General features: G+C 35.6%; 2 protein-coding genes across 24 annotated transcripts in view; one reads left to right on the top strand and one right to left on the bottom strand.

Annotated features, from left to right (window-relative positions):
• NEXN (nexilin F-actin binding protein) overlaps nt 1-11685 on the top strand; it is a 41180-nt gene extending 29495 nt beyond the window's left edge. For 3 of the 5 annotated variants that reach the window (XM_031465426.2, XM_031465428.2, XM_031465429.2), the window contains 5 exons: nt 1760-1957; nt 6948-7169; nt 10201-10386; nt 10641-10998; nt 11094-11685. In XM_031465426.2, coding sequence (XP_031321286.2) covers nt 1760-1957; nt 6948-7169; nt 10201-10386; nt 10641-10998; nt 11094-11107 — 978 coding nt within the window. In that variant the 3' untranslated portion in view covers nt 11108-11685. Of the gene's footprint in view, nt 1-1759; nt 1958-6947; nt 7170-10200; nt 10387-10640; nt 11010-11093 lie in introns of those variants that run through there. The other 2 variants (XM_031465430.2, XM_031465427.2) reach the window with 1 other exon arrangement.
• Nucleotides 11686-12117: 432 nt separating this feature from the next.
• The window catches only part of FUBP1 (far upstream element binding protein 1), a 31874-nt gene continuing 25961 nt past the window's right edge, over nt 12118-18030 (bottom strand). For 5 of the 19 annotated variants that reach the window (XM_010989064.3, XM_064493417.1, XM_064493418.1 and 2 more), the window contains 3 exons: nt 17501-17560; nt 17275-17420; nt 16498-16894 (listed from right to left, as the gene is read on the bottom strand). In XM_010989064.3, the coding sequence (XP_010987366.1) occupies nt 16886-16894; nt 17275-17420; nt 17501-17560 (215 nt within the window). In that variant the 3' untranslated portion in view covers nt 16498-16885. Of the gene's footprint in view, nt 15629-16497; nt 16895-17265; nt 17421-17500; nt 17561-18030 lie in introns of those variants that run through there. The other 14 variants (XM_010989065.3, XM_064493422.1, XM_064493423.1 and 11 more) reach the window with 8 other exon arrangements.

Below are 18030 nucleotides of genomic sequence, written 5' to 3'. Positions count from 1 at the left end.
GTGTTCCTTTGATGTGTTCTTACAGTACTTAGCGCTCCCCTGGCATGGTACTAATGCTATGTTGTTGCTTATGGCCGTCTTTCTCAATCCAGGAGACTGAGACTGCCTCCAGCATGCAGTGCATTGTATTCTAGTGTAATAAACTTCCTATAAATCTTTGCGGAATAGGTGATATTAAAACTATCTTATGTCTATTATTAGGTAATCCTTGATTCACAAATGGTTTCTACACAGAAACCCTGCAAACATTGTGAAAGCACTTGATTTTTGGAGAGTTAATTGGTTTAGAAGTGGTAGATGAGAAGTACCTGGGAAGATCAGGAAATCCAGTCCTGGGGGAAGATTTTTAGGTCAAGTCTGCATTTTTTTCCATGATTCACTAGCAGAAAAAGTGCAGGGAAGGAAGACTGCATTAAACTTTAACTCTAGTTTCTTAGAGACATTTCTGTGTCAGAAAAGGAAACAAGCTTTTCCCTTCATTTATGTTGTTTTCTTATCCACAGCCAAGTATCATCATTTCATATTATAGCTCAGTTAATTCACATATCAATAAGAATTTTGTTTGCAATCTGTGGATTGTAAGACCCTATAAACATTGTTTCTGAGTTGAACTGGTTCTGTGGTAAAGCCTGTCATATAGAAAACTTGGAATGAATAATTACCCTTTGCCTCTCGTATTCCCCTGTGACGATTTCAGCCACAGGGACACAGTTCAGGTAAGAGGTTTATGTGTATACTTTTCAGGGGATAGAATTAGGTAATTGCTTTCATAGTAAAATGTATTCCAAGTCAGTGATTTAAAAGCAGAGCTTCTGTTTGCAATTTAGAGATTGCCTATATACAGAGAATGACATTGTAATAAGAAGACTGCCATTTGGGAGCTAACTATGGTGTCAGGCACATTGCAGAATGTTTCCAGACTTTAGTTAATTCTCATGACAGCTTGATGAAAGCTGTCGCAGGTAAGGAAACTCAGATTTAGGAAGGCTATGTAACTTCCCCAAGGTCACAACTAAATGGCAGTTAGACATGTAATTCATGAAATTACAAAAAGGTAGTCTAAATAGTTATTTATAATTTTATTAGAAAAACTTCTAAAGATTTGAATCACCTTTTCCACATAGTGTTTATGTTGACTTTGGAAAAGTTACTGTTCAGTGCCTCAGTTACCTCATCTAGGAAATGGGGATATTAATAACACCTACTTCATAGTGTCACAGATTAAATAAGTCAATGCATGTAAAGTGCTTAGAATTGCATCTGGTAGCTGTAAGTATTAACTATTAGTGTTTATTTTTAATTAGCCTGACAGTAATCAGTACAATAAAACCGCAGCATTAATAGTAATTTTTGCCTGATTATGAAGGGATCACGATGAGCTCTCTAATTCATTCAGACAAAACCATGATTAAACTGAGATGCTCTGTTTTAATTACCAGAATGGAGTTCATTTTAATCCAATTAAAAAGTTTTCTCAATATTAGAACATCTTAATGTCTAATTCAAATTGCTTATAGTATAAAGTCAGACTGTTTATTTGTGTTCATTTGAACAGAGAGTAGATGGTCACCATTTTCCCTGTAACTATAAAATACTTTAGTCTTATATTTTCTAATAATTCCTCCTTGTTTATTGTTTTATACTTTTAAAGAGAATTTTTGGGTTTTGGTTCAGTGTGAAACCTTTCTATTCAAGTAATCAGTTTCTACAAGAGATATTCTCTGTTTAGTAAGAGAGATAAAATAATTATTTTAAATAGGTAGTAGATGATGACTCCCCCGAGATGTATAAGACAATTTCTCAAGAGTCTCTTACACCGGGAAAACTGGAAATTAATTTTGAGGAATTACTGAAACAAAAAATGGAAGAAGAGAGACGACGAACAGAGGAGGAACGGAAGCATAAGCTAGAGATGGAAAAACAGGAGTTTGAACAGCTGAGACAAGAAATGGGAGAGGTAAGATTTTAAGAAATATCCATTTACAGTCCACAAATACTTACCAAGGGAAGTATTTCACATGTGTTACCTTACAATAACTTTCTAAGTATTATTCTCATAAACGCTCAGCATACTCCTGTGAGGCACTTGGTACCACTGTCAGCATAGTTAAGCGCACTTTCCAGCCTGCTGGAACTCTGCTCTCTCCCAGCTAGTTTGAAAAATATGTAAGACTCCAGGTGACTGAGATATTACAGTTGTACGTAAGTAAATATCTTTTCCTGTATAACTCACAATTGTGTGATTACATCGTGACTGAGAACTGTCATTCTACAGAACTTAATATATCCACAAGACCGAATTAAACCGATATTCAAAAGGAGAAAAAACTACAGGAGTACCGTGGATACTCATAGGAACATCAGTTCGGCAAGTCTCTGAATCATTTCACGGGCACACCTCATTTTACTGTGCTTTACTTTATTGCACTTTGCAGATACTGTGTTTTTTTGCAAATTGGAGGTCTGCGGCACCCCGTGTGGAGTGCCTGTTGGTGCCATTCTTCCAGCAGCGTTTGTTCACTTTGAGTTTCTGTATCACATCTTGGTAATTCTTGCAAGATTTCAAACTTTTCCATTATTATTATATTTGTTACAGTGATCTGTGGTCAGTGATCTTTGATGTTACTATTGTAGTTGTTTCGGGGCACTAGGAACTGCGCCCGTATAAGATGGTGAACTTATTTGATGAATGTTGTGTATGTTTTGACTGCTTCACCGATCGGCTGTTTGCTCATGTCTCTCCCTCTCCTCGGGCCTACCTGTTCCCTTACACAACAATATTGAAATTAGGCCAACTAAAGGCCTCTAGGTGTTCAAGTGAAAGGAAGAGTTGCATGTCTCTCACTTTAAATTAAAAGCTAGAAATGATTAAGCTTAGTGAGGAGGGCATGTTAAAAGCTGAGACTGGATGAAATCTAGGCCTCTTGTACCAGATGGGTAGCCAAGATGTGAATGCAAAGGACAAGTTCTTGAAGGAAATGAAAAGTGCTGCTCTAGTGAACACACAAATGTTAAGGAAGTTGGACAGCCTTAGTGCTGACGTGGAGAAAGTTTTAGTGGTCTGGATAGACCATCAAACCAGACACAACATTCCCTTAAGCCAAAGGCTAATCCAGAGCAAGGCCCTAACTCTTCAATTCTATGAAGGCTGAGAGGTGAAGAAGCTGCAGAAGACAAGTTTGAAGCTTGCAGAGGTTGGTTCATGAGGTTTAGGGAAGGAAGTCGTTGCCATAACATAGAAGTACAAGGTGAAGCAAGTGCTGATGTGGAAGCTGCAGCCAGTTCTCCAGAAGATCTAGCTGAGGTCCTCCATGAAGGTGACTACACTAAAGCAGATTGTCAATGTAGAGAAAATAGACTTGTATTGGATAAAGATGCCATCTAGGACTTTCATAGCTGGAGAGAAGTCAATGCCTGGCTTCAAAGCTGCAAAGGCCAGGCTGGGTCTCTTGTTAGGGGCTAATGCAGCTGGTGACTTCCAGTTAAAGCCAGTGCTCATTTACCATTCAGAAAATCCTAGGGCCCTTAAGAATTATGTTAAATCCACTCTGCCTGTGCTTTATAAATGGACCAACAAAGCTTAGATGATAGCATATCTGTTAACAATGTGCATTACGGAATATTTAAAGCCTACTATTGAGACCTACTGCTCAAAAGGAAAAAAAGACCCCTTTCAAAATATTACTGCCCATTGACAGTCCGCCTGGTCACCCAAGAGCTCTGATGGAGATGGCCAAGGAGATTCCTGTTGTTTTCACGCCTGCTAACACAGCCTCAGTTCTGCAGCCCATGGATCAAGGAGGGGTTTCGGCTTTCAAGTCTTATCACTGAAGAAATACATTTTGTAAGGCTATAGCTGCTATAGATAGTGATTCCTCTGATGGGTCTGGGCAAAATCAGTTGAAAACCTTCTGGAAAGGGTTCAGCTTTCTAGATGCCATTAAGAATACTGTGATTCACGGGAAGAGGTCAAAGTATGAACATTCACAGGAATCTGGGAAAAGTTGATTCCATCCCTCATGGATGACTTTGAGAGGTTCAAGACTTGAGTGGAAGTAACTGCAGATGTGGTAGAAATAGCGAGAGAACTAGAATTAAAAGTGGAGTCTGAAGGTGTGAATGGATTGCTGAGATCTCATGATAAAACTTTAATGGATGAGGAGTTGGTTCTTATGGATGAGCATAGAAAGTAGTTTCTTGATATAGAATCTACTCCTGGTGAAGGTGCTGTGGAGATTTTTGAAATGACTACTAAGAATTTAGGATATTATATAAACTTAGTTGATAAGGCAGCAGCAGGATTTTAGACGATCGACCCCAATTTTGAAAGAAGTCCTGCTGTGGGTAAAATGCCATCAAACAGTATTGCAAACTACAGAGACCTCGTTCACAAAGGGAAGAGCCTAATCGATGCAGCAAACTTCACTGTTGTCTTATTTTAAGAAATTACCACAGCCACCCCATCCTTCAGCAGTCACCACCCTGATCAGTGAGCAGCCTTTAACACTGAGGCAAGACCCTCCAACAGCAAAAAGATGACTCACTGAAGGTTCAGATGATGGTTAGCGTTTTTTTGCCACATTCTAAGGTTAAGGTGTGTACATTTTTTTACCCATAATGCTATTGCACATTTAATAGATTATTGTATAAACATAACTTTTATATGCACTGAGAAACCAAAATTTTCATGTGACTCACCTTATTGAGATATTTGCTTTATTGCCATGCTCTGGAACAAAACTTGCATTATCTCTGAGGTATGCCTGTATTTGACTAAATAATTCTAAGATAGAACTTTGATACTATTAAATATTTTAGTGTGTTTTTTCTAGTACTGAAATGAATTAAAAATATATACATACACACACATACATACATATAGACTGTACAGGACTCACTTCAAGGGCATGCAACTTATGCCCTCACAGAACTCCATGCTCAGAAGGGCCACACTTAGGATTTAATGCTCTGAGGTTGTCTTTGAAATTTTAAGTAAGTTTATCTTTGAACTTACGTGTTGTAAGTGCAAGCTGATTGGACGGTGGGTCCTGCACAAGGATCTTGGAGCCTTGGCTTACCTACTCCTCCTGATGTCTCTTTGCCTCCCCGTGGTGGGCTCTTGGCAGCCTTCTTCCTACCTCCTGATGCCCCAAGACCCTGTCTAACTTTCTCCTTCCACCCCTGGTCACTGCTTACCTCATCTGCATCGCCGACCAGTTGTGTAGGCAGAAGAGGGGACAGAGAGGGAGGAGGTTGGCATTCCACCGTCACCCTAGGCCTTTGGCCAGGTAGGGGGCCCTAGCAACAGCACAGATGGCAGTGCTGGGGATGAGCGCACAGCCCTGCTACTTGGGGTAGGGGAGCAGTGGCTTTCCCAGCCTGGGACTGGTGGTGATATGGCATGTTTGGCAGGTAATTTGGTGGTAGCCTCTTCCCAGCTCCCGACCTGGGAACCTGTGAACTCCTTCACAGAGGTTGTGATCCCTTACGGGTGGTCCCCTTGGGTTGTCATGTGTTGGGGCAGTGGGACTCTAGGGGTATTTACTTCCTTGCCCAAGTCTACCAAGAGATTATAAATGCTAGATGAATATATGATTAATACAAAAATACAGTAAATACGCTGTAGGAAAATACTGCAAAGTCTAGCCTTAGGATTAAAAAATGTACCAGCATTTATTTTATAAAGGAAACTGAAGATGAATTGTCTGTCTAGAAAAACAAACTAAATTAGAATGTATTTGGATACACTATTGGGAAGTAATCTTATAAATGGCAGGGTGTAACCGTCTGACAGTCTGGTGGTATGGAGTGATTTACTCGACTATGAGAGTTTTCAAGCAAGTGGCATGCCAATTCCAACATGACCTAGACTGTAACTGATTAGTTCAATCATTCATTTTGATCAGAAGGATATGTGAACCATTGTAATATGATGTGGTATCACAACTTTGTTAGTTTCTGGTATCTTAGGAATTGCATTTTCACCCACATAAATCCCAAAGTGGAGGTAGTATAAAGTAATAAACGTTCTTTTTTCCCTTAACTGAACCAAAAAATGCAGCCTGTCATACTATCCACTGTAACTCTCCGCCACCATTACCCCCGACACTTTTTTTTTTTCTCCTGTCTAGCATTCTGCATCTTCTCCAGGGAAAGTGTACCAGGAGCAACTACAATATTTTACCGCTCCTTTAGGGGACAGTGTAAGAAGTATACAGAAAACTAATAATAATAATTTGTGAAAAATCAAGGGAAAGGAACCTGAATAAAAAGCATTCAGGATAAAATGGTATAAAAGAATTGGAGCCCAATTTTGGTTGACTCCTTTTCTGTCTTTCTTGGAAGAATATACAATTGAGAGTACAAGTGATATGTAGCAAAATGTAGGGATTTTACCAGACTGTATGTGTAGAAATGCTTAATTCAGTTGAGTATTAAGAGTGATATTTAACTTTTGTCAACTACCATCAAATTAAAGACAGGAGGAATTTTAGAAATACTGTCTCTACATAGACATAAAAAAAATCATGTCCAGTGGGCTAAGCGACTAGGGTAAAGGACACACAGCATCTGAGTCAGAACTAGAGCTGACTCCTAGTCCAGTGTTCTTTGAATTTTATTTCTTCACTTTCCCCTAAACAAAGGTCTTTCTACAATTCCTAGTGGTAGCTAATCTTGACATGCATATTTTAGTTTTAGCAGGTTATAATGGAATGTTAACTGGCGTTCTGAGCCATATTCACTAATGAAATAAATGAAGCAAGATGTAAAGTCTTAAATTTGTAGTACTACTTTTAATTAGTAAATTTAGGCACTGTGTTTAGGGAGAAAGTTACTTAACATTTAATTTTGACTTCAAATAAGAAATGGTGAACATTTTCTGGATGGTTTACTATACAAACTGATTTTCTGGTGTTTGATATATAAAAACCTTAATTTTTTTGAAGGAAGAGGAAGAAAGTGAAACCTTTGAACTGAGCAGGGAATATGAAGAATTAATCAAATTGAAAAGGAGTGGCTCTATTCAAGCTAAAAATCTAAAAAGCAAGTTTGAAAAAATTGGACAATTGTCTGAAAAAGAAATACAGAAAAAGGTAGAAGAAGAACGAGCAAAAAGAAGAGCGATTGACCTTGAAATTAAAGAGCGAGAAGCAGAAAACTTCCATGAGGTAAACTGTTTTATATTTAACATAGGTATAGTACAGTAATGATGATGAACTTAACAGAAATAACATTGACTTTGAAATAAGTGTTGGTACTTAAAATTAACCGTCAGTGTGTATAATGATCTGGGAACTAAACAGCAAAAGCACATTAAGATCTTGATGCTTTGAAAGATTTCCTTATTCTAGCATGGTTTCAAAAATGACTTTTATCAGAACTAAGCCTACAGTGAACATCAAATGGTTCGCTGTAGCAAAAATAGTTTGAAAGTATGGCACAAGTTTTACCTTGAATGAGTAGGACCAGTGTATATTCGACTTAAAATAAACTCCAGAGATTATTCATACCTACTTTCTTACTTAAAGATGAGACCAGTAAAACCTATGTAATCTGCTCAGAGTCATGCCAATAATTCAGTGGCAGAGCCTAAATCGCAATTCAGGTGACAAGAATTTGAAGTATCCCCAGTGGGAAGGGGAGGTGTAGCTCAGTTGGTAGAGCTGCATGCTTAGCATGCACGAGGTTCAGGGTTCAAACCCCAGTACCTCCTCTAAAAATAATTAAATAAATGAACCTGATTACCTCCTCACCACCCTCCCATAAAGTATCTCCATATGTAGAATAAGGAGGCACTCACTAGATGTCCTGTAGTGTCCCTTCCAGCTTGGGGACTATTTCTGGTAATGAATGTTGGCTTAAATTAGGGTCTGGAAAACTTACTGTATCAGAATTGCCATTTTACATTTAACCTATAGTCTAAATAAAAATTTATTTTCATCAAATATTCAACTATTGGTGGGGGAGGGTATAGCTCAATGGTAGAGTGCATGCTTAGCATGCACAGGGTCCTGGGTTCAATCCCCAGAATCTCCTCCAAATAGAGATAAATGAATAAACCTACCTCTCCCTCATTAAAAAAAAAAAAAAATTCAACTATAAAACAGGCCTTGGGAAGGCCTTCAGAGACTGAATAAAAAGAATGACCAAAAAAAAAAAAAAAAAAAAGGATGACAAAATTATGGACAAATTCTCAGGACTATAAGCAACTCATTGAGACAAGTAGAGTACAAGAACAGCAAAAGACGATGATGAAGATGCAAGCACAGGCAAGATGGCCCACCTTAGATGCTATGTTAAGGAACTTTGTTTTATTGGGGTTCATTGAAGGGATTTTTAAAACATGGAGTGATATCGAATAGGCATCTTCATTGCTAGATCATGCTGAAGCTAAAGATGATTTTATATTAATGCACTGAAAAGTTATTTGAATGCCCACTATGAAAAGTTATATTGAATGCCCAGGGACTGTTCTGAACACTGGGACTACACTGGTGAAAAAACCTGCAGACCTTGTTGAGATGGTGTTTAGAATCTAACAAGTGTGGGGACTATCAATGCCCTGTTAAGAACACACTTAGAAAACAAAAATCATTCTGTATATAGCATAACTCAATATATTCATTTCCAGGAAACACTTTTAACCTAACCTTTTTGGGGATTCAGGAAAAGGCAACTGTACTTAGTAACTGAAAAACTTCATAAACTTTTTCCTAGTTAGCTTATGAATTCAACTTACCAAATTTATTTTCTAAAGACAGGTTTGAGTAAGTTATGAATTTACACAAACTTCCATGCTAAAAGACAGAAGGTAAGTTATGAACTGGGAGGGATTCAGTCAGAATGTTATTGTACCTGCTGAAATAGCTCATCTTGAAGACTTATTTGGTAAGCAAATAACATTAAATGTTTAGTGTGAACAGAGGTCCATTTTTTTTAAGCCTCAGACAATCCTGTTGAGATAAAACTGCAGTATTATCTCATGTATTTTTTAGCCTATCTTTTAAGTATAATAATTTAAAAAACACCATTGTCAATACCATTCACTGGCAATTGTTTATCAACTGAAGATAAGTAACGGCGCAAGTAATAGCATTTACCCGTTAGGTCTCTGGTTGTGTTTTATGTGCCAGCATTTTCCACTGTCAAATAAAAATTTGATTCAGAACCAGAAAAACTGTCCAGCTTACTCTTAACTCCTTCTGCATTCGTTGGAGCTGCAGTGTAATACCTCAAACTGATGTAAAACATTGATGAGCCAAGATTTTTCTTATATGGGCTATTATTTTACAGCTTGTTTTAAAAATTTCCTTTACTTATAGTTGGATGTGGTACACATAACCAATCTCCTCACAGTACTGTGAAACATAAATGGTGAGATTTCCGGGTAGACCTACGAGCGCCTAAATAGTTTGGAAACTGAGAATTAACTACAGCTAAAGTACTTTTGAAACCACGAATTAACTACCCACAAGACTACTGAAACTGCTCTCAGAGGCCAGTGACCTCATCACAAAGTTGGTTTTACAGACTATTTGACAGTTTAAACTCTGCTCTTAAATTACTCCCTTAATTATTTCCATGGCTTCCAAGTCTCACCCCTAACTAGATTGATTCAGAGCCATTCGTCACCTCAGTGATTTCCCCAAGTTCCAGCAATTGCATGTTTAACAGTTGTCTTCCTATGCTTTCTCTATGCTCTCTTCTCTGCCATTTGCCCATCAATAAATTATTTGTTGGTTGGAATCCATGCAGTTATTAACAAAAAGAGGTGAAGGAAATCATGAAGTGGGAAACAACAAACTGCATTTCTGTATTATGTAGTACGGTGAAGAGCGATAAGGGAGACTTATGAGAAAGGACTATTTTAACAATTGTTAACAATTATATCCTCACTCTTTTCTGTTACTCAGTACTATCAACAAGCACTGAGATTTGGTTCTGCAAATAAATACACTGGGACTCCAGTGACAACCTGTGATCTTTATATTGGGAGAAAAGGATTCTAATTGTTAAGAGACTGTTTCAGAAATGAAACTTGTGGGTAGTAAGAATCTCCATGTCTCAGTGTAGCACAAATATGCATTACAAACATGTTAATTATTTTGTGCCTATAAACGACATCTTCAGAACTATTAACATCTTAGTTCTTGCTGGTTTGTAGTAAACAATTCTTATTCTTGGCTCACTTTTGTAAAGGAAGAAGATGTAGATATCAAGCCGGCAAAAAAAAGTGAGGCTCCATTTACTCATAAAGTGAATATGAAAGCTAGATTTGAGCGAATGGCTAAGGCAAGAGAAGAAGAAGAACAAAGAAGAATTGAAGAACAAAAGTTACTACGCATGCAGTTTGAACAAAAGGAAATTGATGCAGCACTACAAAAGGTACCAGGCTTACATATCCTTATTTTCCAAAGGTGATCTTTTAAAAACCAAAGTTTTATGAAGGATTAAAAAAAAAGTTTTTTTAATAGCTTTCAATTCACTGGAATGTTTTATAAAATACTTTGTAGTAAGCACATTTACATGTTTACTTTGGGGGAAAATACATTTACCTCCAAAATTCTACTACTAAACCACTGTCCTGAAACTACTACTGTAGTATAAATGCCAACTTAAATACACTTATTTTAATATAGAAAAGAGAAGAAGAGGAAGAGGAAGAAGGTGGTACCATGAATGGCTCCACTATTGAAGATGAAGAGCAGACCAGATCAGGAGCTCCGTGGTTTAAGAAGCCTCTAAAAAACGTATCGGTTGTAGACAGTGAGCCAGTTAGGTTTACTGTGAAAGTAACAGGAGAACCCAAACCAGAAATCACGTGGTGGTTTGAAGGAGAAATACTGCAAGATGGAGAAGACTACCAATATATTGAAAGAGGAGAAACTCACTGCCTTTATTTACCGGAGACCTTCCCGGAGGACGAAGGGGAGTACATGTGTAAAGCGGTCAACAGCAGAGGCTCTGCAGCTAGTAGCTGTATTCTCACCATTGAAAGTAAGAATTAATCGCCCTCTGAATACAGAACTTTTATTTTATTTAAATTTGTTTTCCTTTGAAAAAAAAATCACTCTTCTTCTTCTCTTTTTTAGCTGACGACTACTAGGTCCCCTTCTCTCTCCCTGGAACTCTCTCTCTCTCTCCGACTTTCTTACATCCATCTTTTCTGTGGCGGGGCCAAAAAAAAGGAAACCAGAAGTGCCACTGTTTACTTCTTATTCCTTTCCCTAACAGTCTTCAAAACACAAGTTCATCTAAAGAATACCGTCTTCCTTGTCAAACGAGCACCAGATTCATCGCCATATTATGTAGTAGAAGTTCATGTGTAATTTAATGGGGGCAAAGTGGGGAATTTACTCAATTATTTTATCAACCTATTACAAAGGCTGTGTATTTCCCATGTTCACAGCAATTATGTTTTAAAAAATCATAAATAGAACACATTATTTTGCATGAGAGAATACTGTTCATGAGCTATTCACTTCTGAAATTAGTCTGAACTAGCTGAAACTTAATGAATTTGGAACCTATCAATTTGAATGGGCTTCTTCCCCCTCAGTAGTACATCATTTCGGTTGTTGTCATCTCAAAGACTTCCTGAAGCAGATACATTAAGGGGATAGAGGTGTCATTCCTCCCTCTGTGTGGAAAAAAACAAACAAAAAATAAAGACTTAAGAAACAATTGCCAGAGAAAATGTGATGGAAACCACTGCCTAATACACAGTTCTGAGTGTTGAGAATATTAAACATATACTTTTCAAAATGTGTGTAACATATATTCCAGCTCAGAAAGCAAACTGTTATGACCTTGCCTGAACAAATGATATTTTAATGAGAAAACTTTGTACTAATAGTTCATGCAGGAGAAAAAATTTCAACACAACTGAGGATTTCAAGAGCTAAGAGAAGTAGATTTAGGGGAAAATGGCACAATCTTCAATTTTAGGTTTTTAAAGTGAGTTTGTAAATAATCAGCTACCATGTTCTATTATCAAGTTGTTTTATATTTTAATTTTCTGGAAGACAATTTTATTTTACAATGTAAACCCATAATAAAATAACTTCTGTATTTTAAAAAAGTCTTTCAGTATTTTAGAAAAGAGACAAAACACTCTTATAATAGTCACCAATGTACATTTATTCTTTTTTTTTTATTGAGGAAACCATAATCAATACAAAATTACAGCAAGCTTGTACCCTTTTACATACAATGGTATTAAAGCAAACTCTAAACCACAGTTTGTAAAGTATTCAATTTACCTCAAGTCCAAGCTGCATCTCCCTAAGACACTGTTCCCATCACAGTAGCCATTTTAAGCCAATCTTCTTTTTACACGGGTAGTTTCTGTAGAGAACACTTTTCTCAGGACGAAAATGCATTGAGCATGCATAAGAAAAAATATATATATGCGCAAATACATTTAAGAGTTTCTATAGGGGTATCACTGAAGAAAATAAAAACCTGGGATTTATTTGCTTTCTTAAAAGCACCAATTTATATAAAATCCCTCAAGTTTATACTGTGGCAAGAAAACTCAAGTGACTAAACAAAAAATAAGGTTATTTTTCAGAGTCAAAATTATCTTTAAGTATTGTTAAAATACATTTTAAAGTGAGGCAGCATTTTCAGAAAATAAAAAGACATCTTCATTAATTAGTAATTTCTACAACCTTATGCTAGACAAAAGGTAACTCTGCAGGTAGAAGTGGTTCTCCTGGCAGAGTATTCAAACAAATGTTACAGCTTCTGAATAAATTCCTATTTCCCTCTTAAGGTACTCTTTTACTCCTACCCAACCCCTCTCCTATGAATTAAGTACTAAAGTATTTGTCTAAGGATATATTTTATAATGTTTAAAAACAACTAGTATTAAATCACTAGTTTTAGTATTAAAATCATTTTCATTAATTAAAAATAAAAAGTATACTTCTCATTCTAAAACATCAAACCATAAGAATTCTAAGTATCACCACACTAAGTAAGATATCTTAAAAACAAAAACACATTGTCAAATTTAAGTGCTAAATAAAATAAATCAGTTCAATTTCAATCTAAACATTGTTTCTATCACTCCTAACATCCACTGCATTCAAATCAACTGGCTCACCTTTTCTGCTTTCCATTTATTTCAAGGTTAAGATTAGCGCCATTTAAAAAATGCTTGCAGTATCAGTGAAGGCTTATGGTAATGAATAAAAAAAAATTCTCATGATAGAAACATTGCCCCAATATTTACTAGCATTCATATGTATTTTTCTCTTTATAAAAATGCAAAAACTACAACTAACCAAAACTTGACAGGCTCTTAAGGTTCAAAGAGCTCCTTTATATTATCAATCTTAACATACCTATCATTGACTATTAAAACACACATACACACACACATAAATGTGGTGCAGTAACTACATTAACTTACAAAATTTAACAGTTCATGGAACATTTAAGAGCAAGTGAATAGCACTTTAAAATGAAAAGTGATCAAAAGCAGGTACATTACACCCTACACCATATTATGTATGGGAAAACATTTCATTTTTCTCAATTATGATTTGCCAATTTTACCTTCTACATTGAGCCCTTCTATGGTCCATGCTCATCGGCTCACCAATGGCATACACTCAAAGGATTCCTCTTTATGGGCAACTATCTCAGGACCTGATTTTATGAGCTATGATTTGGTGCTTGCAGCATCTTCAGCACTGTGTGTGAAAATGAAGGCAGTATTTTTGAATATTTTTCTTTGTTGTAGAGATAAGCAGGAGTTTTAAAAGGATCAGCACATTTTAGAAATCGAGTAAAAACAAAACTGGTATGATGCTGCTTTAATACATTCATCTTAACTCAAAATATGTACCAGTTAAAATCATCTATTAAGAACACACAAACATTTTAAACTGGCAAAAAAATAAAATAAATGCAGCGTCAGTTATTAAAGTATTATAAATCAGAAAAATATTGGTTGCTATACAGATTATGAAAGGTTATTTGCTATACAGTTAACATTTCACTGATGCACATGCCTTATCAAAACATACTGCCAGTATTCCTTATAATTTTTTCCTTTTTCAGTATATATATTAAAGTCATGAGAACTGAATTGTTTTTAAAAAAAAAAAGTCATAACAAGATTCTAACCCATAATGTCCTTACTGAACTACTACAGTTCAAGAATAAGAAAAAAAATAAAGACTCCACAGTAGTGGAGGGCACAGTAAATGTCTCGTCAATCAAAGACAGACTGTGAAGGCTGTTGACGTTTCTGACCAAATGATTTCCTAAGTCTTGAAAACTATGTAATTGTCCTTTAATTTTTAACAATTCTTCTGTATTTGGGAAAAGATTATAAAAAGTTTGGATGTAGTTCAATTACAGCAGCAATCTACTCATCATCTCTTTGTTTTAATAAAAAAAAAAAAGAAGAAAATAAAAAACATTACCCAGAAATGTAAACAGTTGTTTGAACAACTTACAGACTTTCCACTGAAATGGTAGCATAGAGAACAAAATACATTTTGGGGAAGCAGTAGCAGACTGCCTTTGAATACACAACCACAAAAACCTCACAGGGACAACATTAATGTACTGAAATATTTATTTATATATGTCCTTAGGTTGTGCTTACCTGTTGCTTTTTGCAGCAGAACCTAAGGTGGAAGGTCTGGGAAGGCACTGTGAAGTATAAATAATTGCACTGTTTGCAATTAATAAAGATTTTAAACCTTAAATGAATCAAAATCAACAGCCTCCAATTTGTGAGTTATGATACTGAATCCAACTAAACTATCTCTTTAATTAATAAATGCACCACTTTCCTAAAAGGTCATCTATAAAACAGTATTCATGCAAAATACTGAAATTGTTCACGTCAATACCCTACTCTTAAAGATAACAGATAACTAGCTCCTTAACTATTAAACTTCAAACTAGAACTACATATCCGTATCTACGTAAGGGTAAGGGAAGTCACTTTGGATACTATAAACAGTCAAAAAAACATTTCAAAATATCTATAATGAACCCTAAAGTAATCTCAACATTTATGTCCTTGTACATCTTTCTTTATAAAATATTAAGAACAACAAATGGTGCTCTCCACCAATGCAAGAGCTAGCATATATATTTAGGAAATGGTGTTAAAACTGCTACATTGCTTAATATTTGCAAACTGAAAACTGCTGTCTGATACATTTCAAGTCTTTCATATTAATATAAGATATGCATATTTTACACTGAAAAACAATATATTTTAGGAGCACCAATGAGTAAATACTAATCAACTTTGTCAATGATCAATTTTCTTTAGCTATAGCTAAAGCATATCAAAAATACTTACCCATTAAGCTCACTTTAAAAAAAATACAGACCTATGAATTATTCTATATTAAATTAAGAAGCAGTTATGGTTTTCCAGAATTATCAGCACTGTATTCCAACATAATATTCACACAAAGTATGGCATTTACATTATGTGGAACATTGACAAAAAGATACTGTTGCAGTTCATCAATTTGTCATTCTGATGTACTTACAGTGCAATGCTCCTTGAAGGAACACAATCAAGGATGATACACAGCACAGTCCTCCTCACCCCTACAGAGCTAGTTCTATACTGGCTGGATCAAACCTGCACTTCAACAGACAATGGCAAGACAGACTGTATTTGCATGTAGTCTAATATATTAATATGCAAAGAGCCAACAAATATGCAAAGAGTAAAACAATGGATTTCAACAAAATATCAGAACTTCAGCATGAGTGTTATAGAGCAATAAAATGATTTCAAGTACATAAAAAAATTAAGTTGATTCAATGATTGGACTTGTGCATTTACAAAACAAAGCTTATCTATACTGCAAAAAGAAAAAAAAAGGAAAAAAAAGCTTGAACATTTTCATACCCCAATAATGTTTTCAATGGCAGATGCACTGTAGCTAGACTTTTGCATACTACTCACTTTTTCTACCCTAAATTTAGAAAGAAACACACTAATATTGTATACATTGAAAGAACTACTTTACATGAAAAAAACTTATCATAGACTACTCATATTCACTGTCTGAAAACTGTTTAAAATTAGTTATGCTGAAACAGTCTTGGAAATCAAGTAATTATCAGATTAAAAATAGAAAGGTTAACTGTTATAGCAGCAGTACAGGTCTCAAACAGTGGTCATGTATAAAAGGAAATTTCACTGTTAATGCAATGGAAGTATGCCAAAAGATCACTGTATACACATGCAGTTTTTAATCAAACAGAAGGAAAAAAAATGAAGATATCAGGATTACTTGTGCTGAAACAGCCAAATACAATAAATGGAAAAGATCCTCCAATCTACCACTATACTGCAAGGGGGAAAAAAACATGCCAGTGGTTTAAAAACTCAAATAATATTTCATGGGGAAAGCTTACATATTTGTGTATATGTATCTTAATTTATCATTGCTAAGAAATTACGAATCCTTTAAATACCCACATATCCAACTTACCGACACAGGAGGTTTCATATCATTTATTGTAAAGCACAAAACAGGCATTTTAAAAGTGAAAGTATACATTGAAAAAGTACATTTATATCACAAAGCATTGACCACATAATAGTTGCAAATACATTTGCTGGAATGTGTACATCTACACTAAATACTAAAAACAAACCAATTTTCATTTCTACACAGAAATATTAACCTCCTATCAGTAGTGATAGATATTTTGTACATTTTCAAAAAAAAAAAAAAAAAAAAAAGAAAGAAAGGAAGAAAGAAAAAACACTATTTTAAAACCAAAAACAAAATTAAGATCTTCATCAAGCCGTCTGCATCCATATATTTAACAAAGGTTTTTTTCCCCCACACAATGAAGCAAATACTGTATTGTCCACTTCTTATTATTGGCCCTGTGCAGAAGAGATACATAAGAAATACACAAAAAGTTAAAGAAAATCCTTTAAACGGAGCTAACTCAGGAGTGAGTCCTTTAAGAAAGAAAAACTGGTTAATATAAATGGTGGTGGCTTCTTGCATGATTTGCAAATCCCTGGGGGAAAAAAATTTATTTTTAAAATCAAAGGCATTATAGAAATATTCAGCACTCAGATGCCAGAAAGCATTATAAAAAAACAAACCAAAAAACCCAGAACAATATACCATACAATACTTCATTTAGTTATACTTTGCCAGATAAAAATTTTAAAAGGCAAACATAATCCCAGACAACAGTAAACATGCAGAGAACATGACTGGAGATGAAATCAGCACATCGGCAAGTTTACTGTACCTGAGGAGCTGGAGGATGCTGCGGCATTCCCTGGGGACTTGTCTGGGCATAGTAGGCTGCTTGCTGTCTATAGTACTCAGCCCAGGCTGCACTATAATCGGGCTGACCACCTGGTGGAGCACCAGTAGGAGCAGGAACTGCCTGACCTTTGAGAAAACAGAACAACTTTGTTGCTGTAACCGCAATTAAAAGCCTCAAAGAATCTCGTTTCTAATAAAAACAATACCTTGCTTCTTGTAATATTCCTCCCAAGCCTTTGAATAATCTTGTGTCTGCCCTTGTTGACCTAAAAAAAACCCCCTAAATTTTAATACAAAATTATATCCACTGTTAAGTACAGGTTATAAAGACAAAAGCACAGAGGGTCAGGATTGCTCTTGTTTTATTTTAAATATTCAGTAGTGTCAGAAAACTACTCTAATTAAAAAAAAAATCCGAATGCTCTTTATTTTCGTTTTGCCTTATACTAATCATAACTTTTAGTTCTAGAGCATCATGAGTAATAAAAACACCCCCCCCCCAGTTTTAACTAAGAAAGGTAAACATTTAGGCATAATCTTGATTCAATTACAGAATTTATAAAGTACTAATTTCTAAACTGAGTCTGGAAAGTACGTCAAGAAGTCTATGGTTGCCCCATGGTGATGCTGGGGAGAATGGATGGACTATTTTTTGTGGTCTTCTTATCCATTTGGATTTGTTACACTACAAGTTTTAAATAAAATGCTAATCTTCAACTGAGAAAAAGGAAAAGAA

The sequence above is a fragment of the Camelus dromedarius genome, chromosome 14 (genome assembly GCF_036321535.1).
Source record: "Camelus dromedarius isolate mCamDro1 chromosome 14, mCamDro1.pat, whole genome shotgun sequence".
Taxonomy (NCBI): Eukaryota; Metazoa; Chordata; class Mammalia; order Artiodactyla; family Camelidae; genus Camelus; species Camelus dromedarius.
Note: the sequence above shows the minus strand (reverse complement) of the source record. Positions and strands in the feature narration are given on the sequence as shown.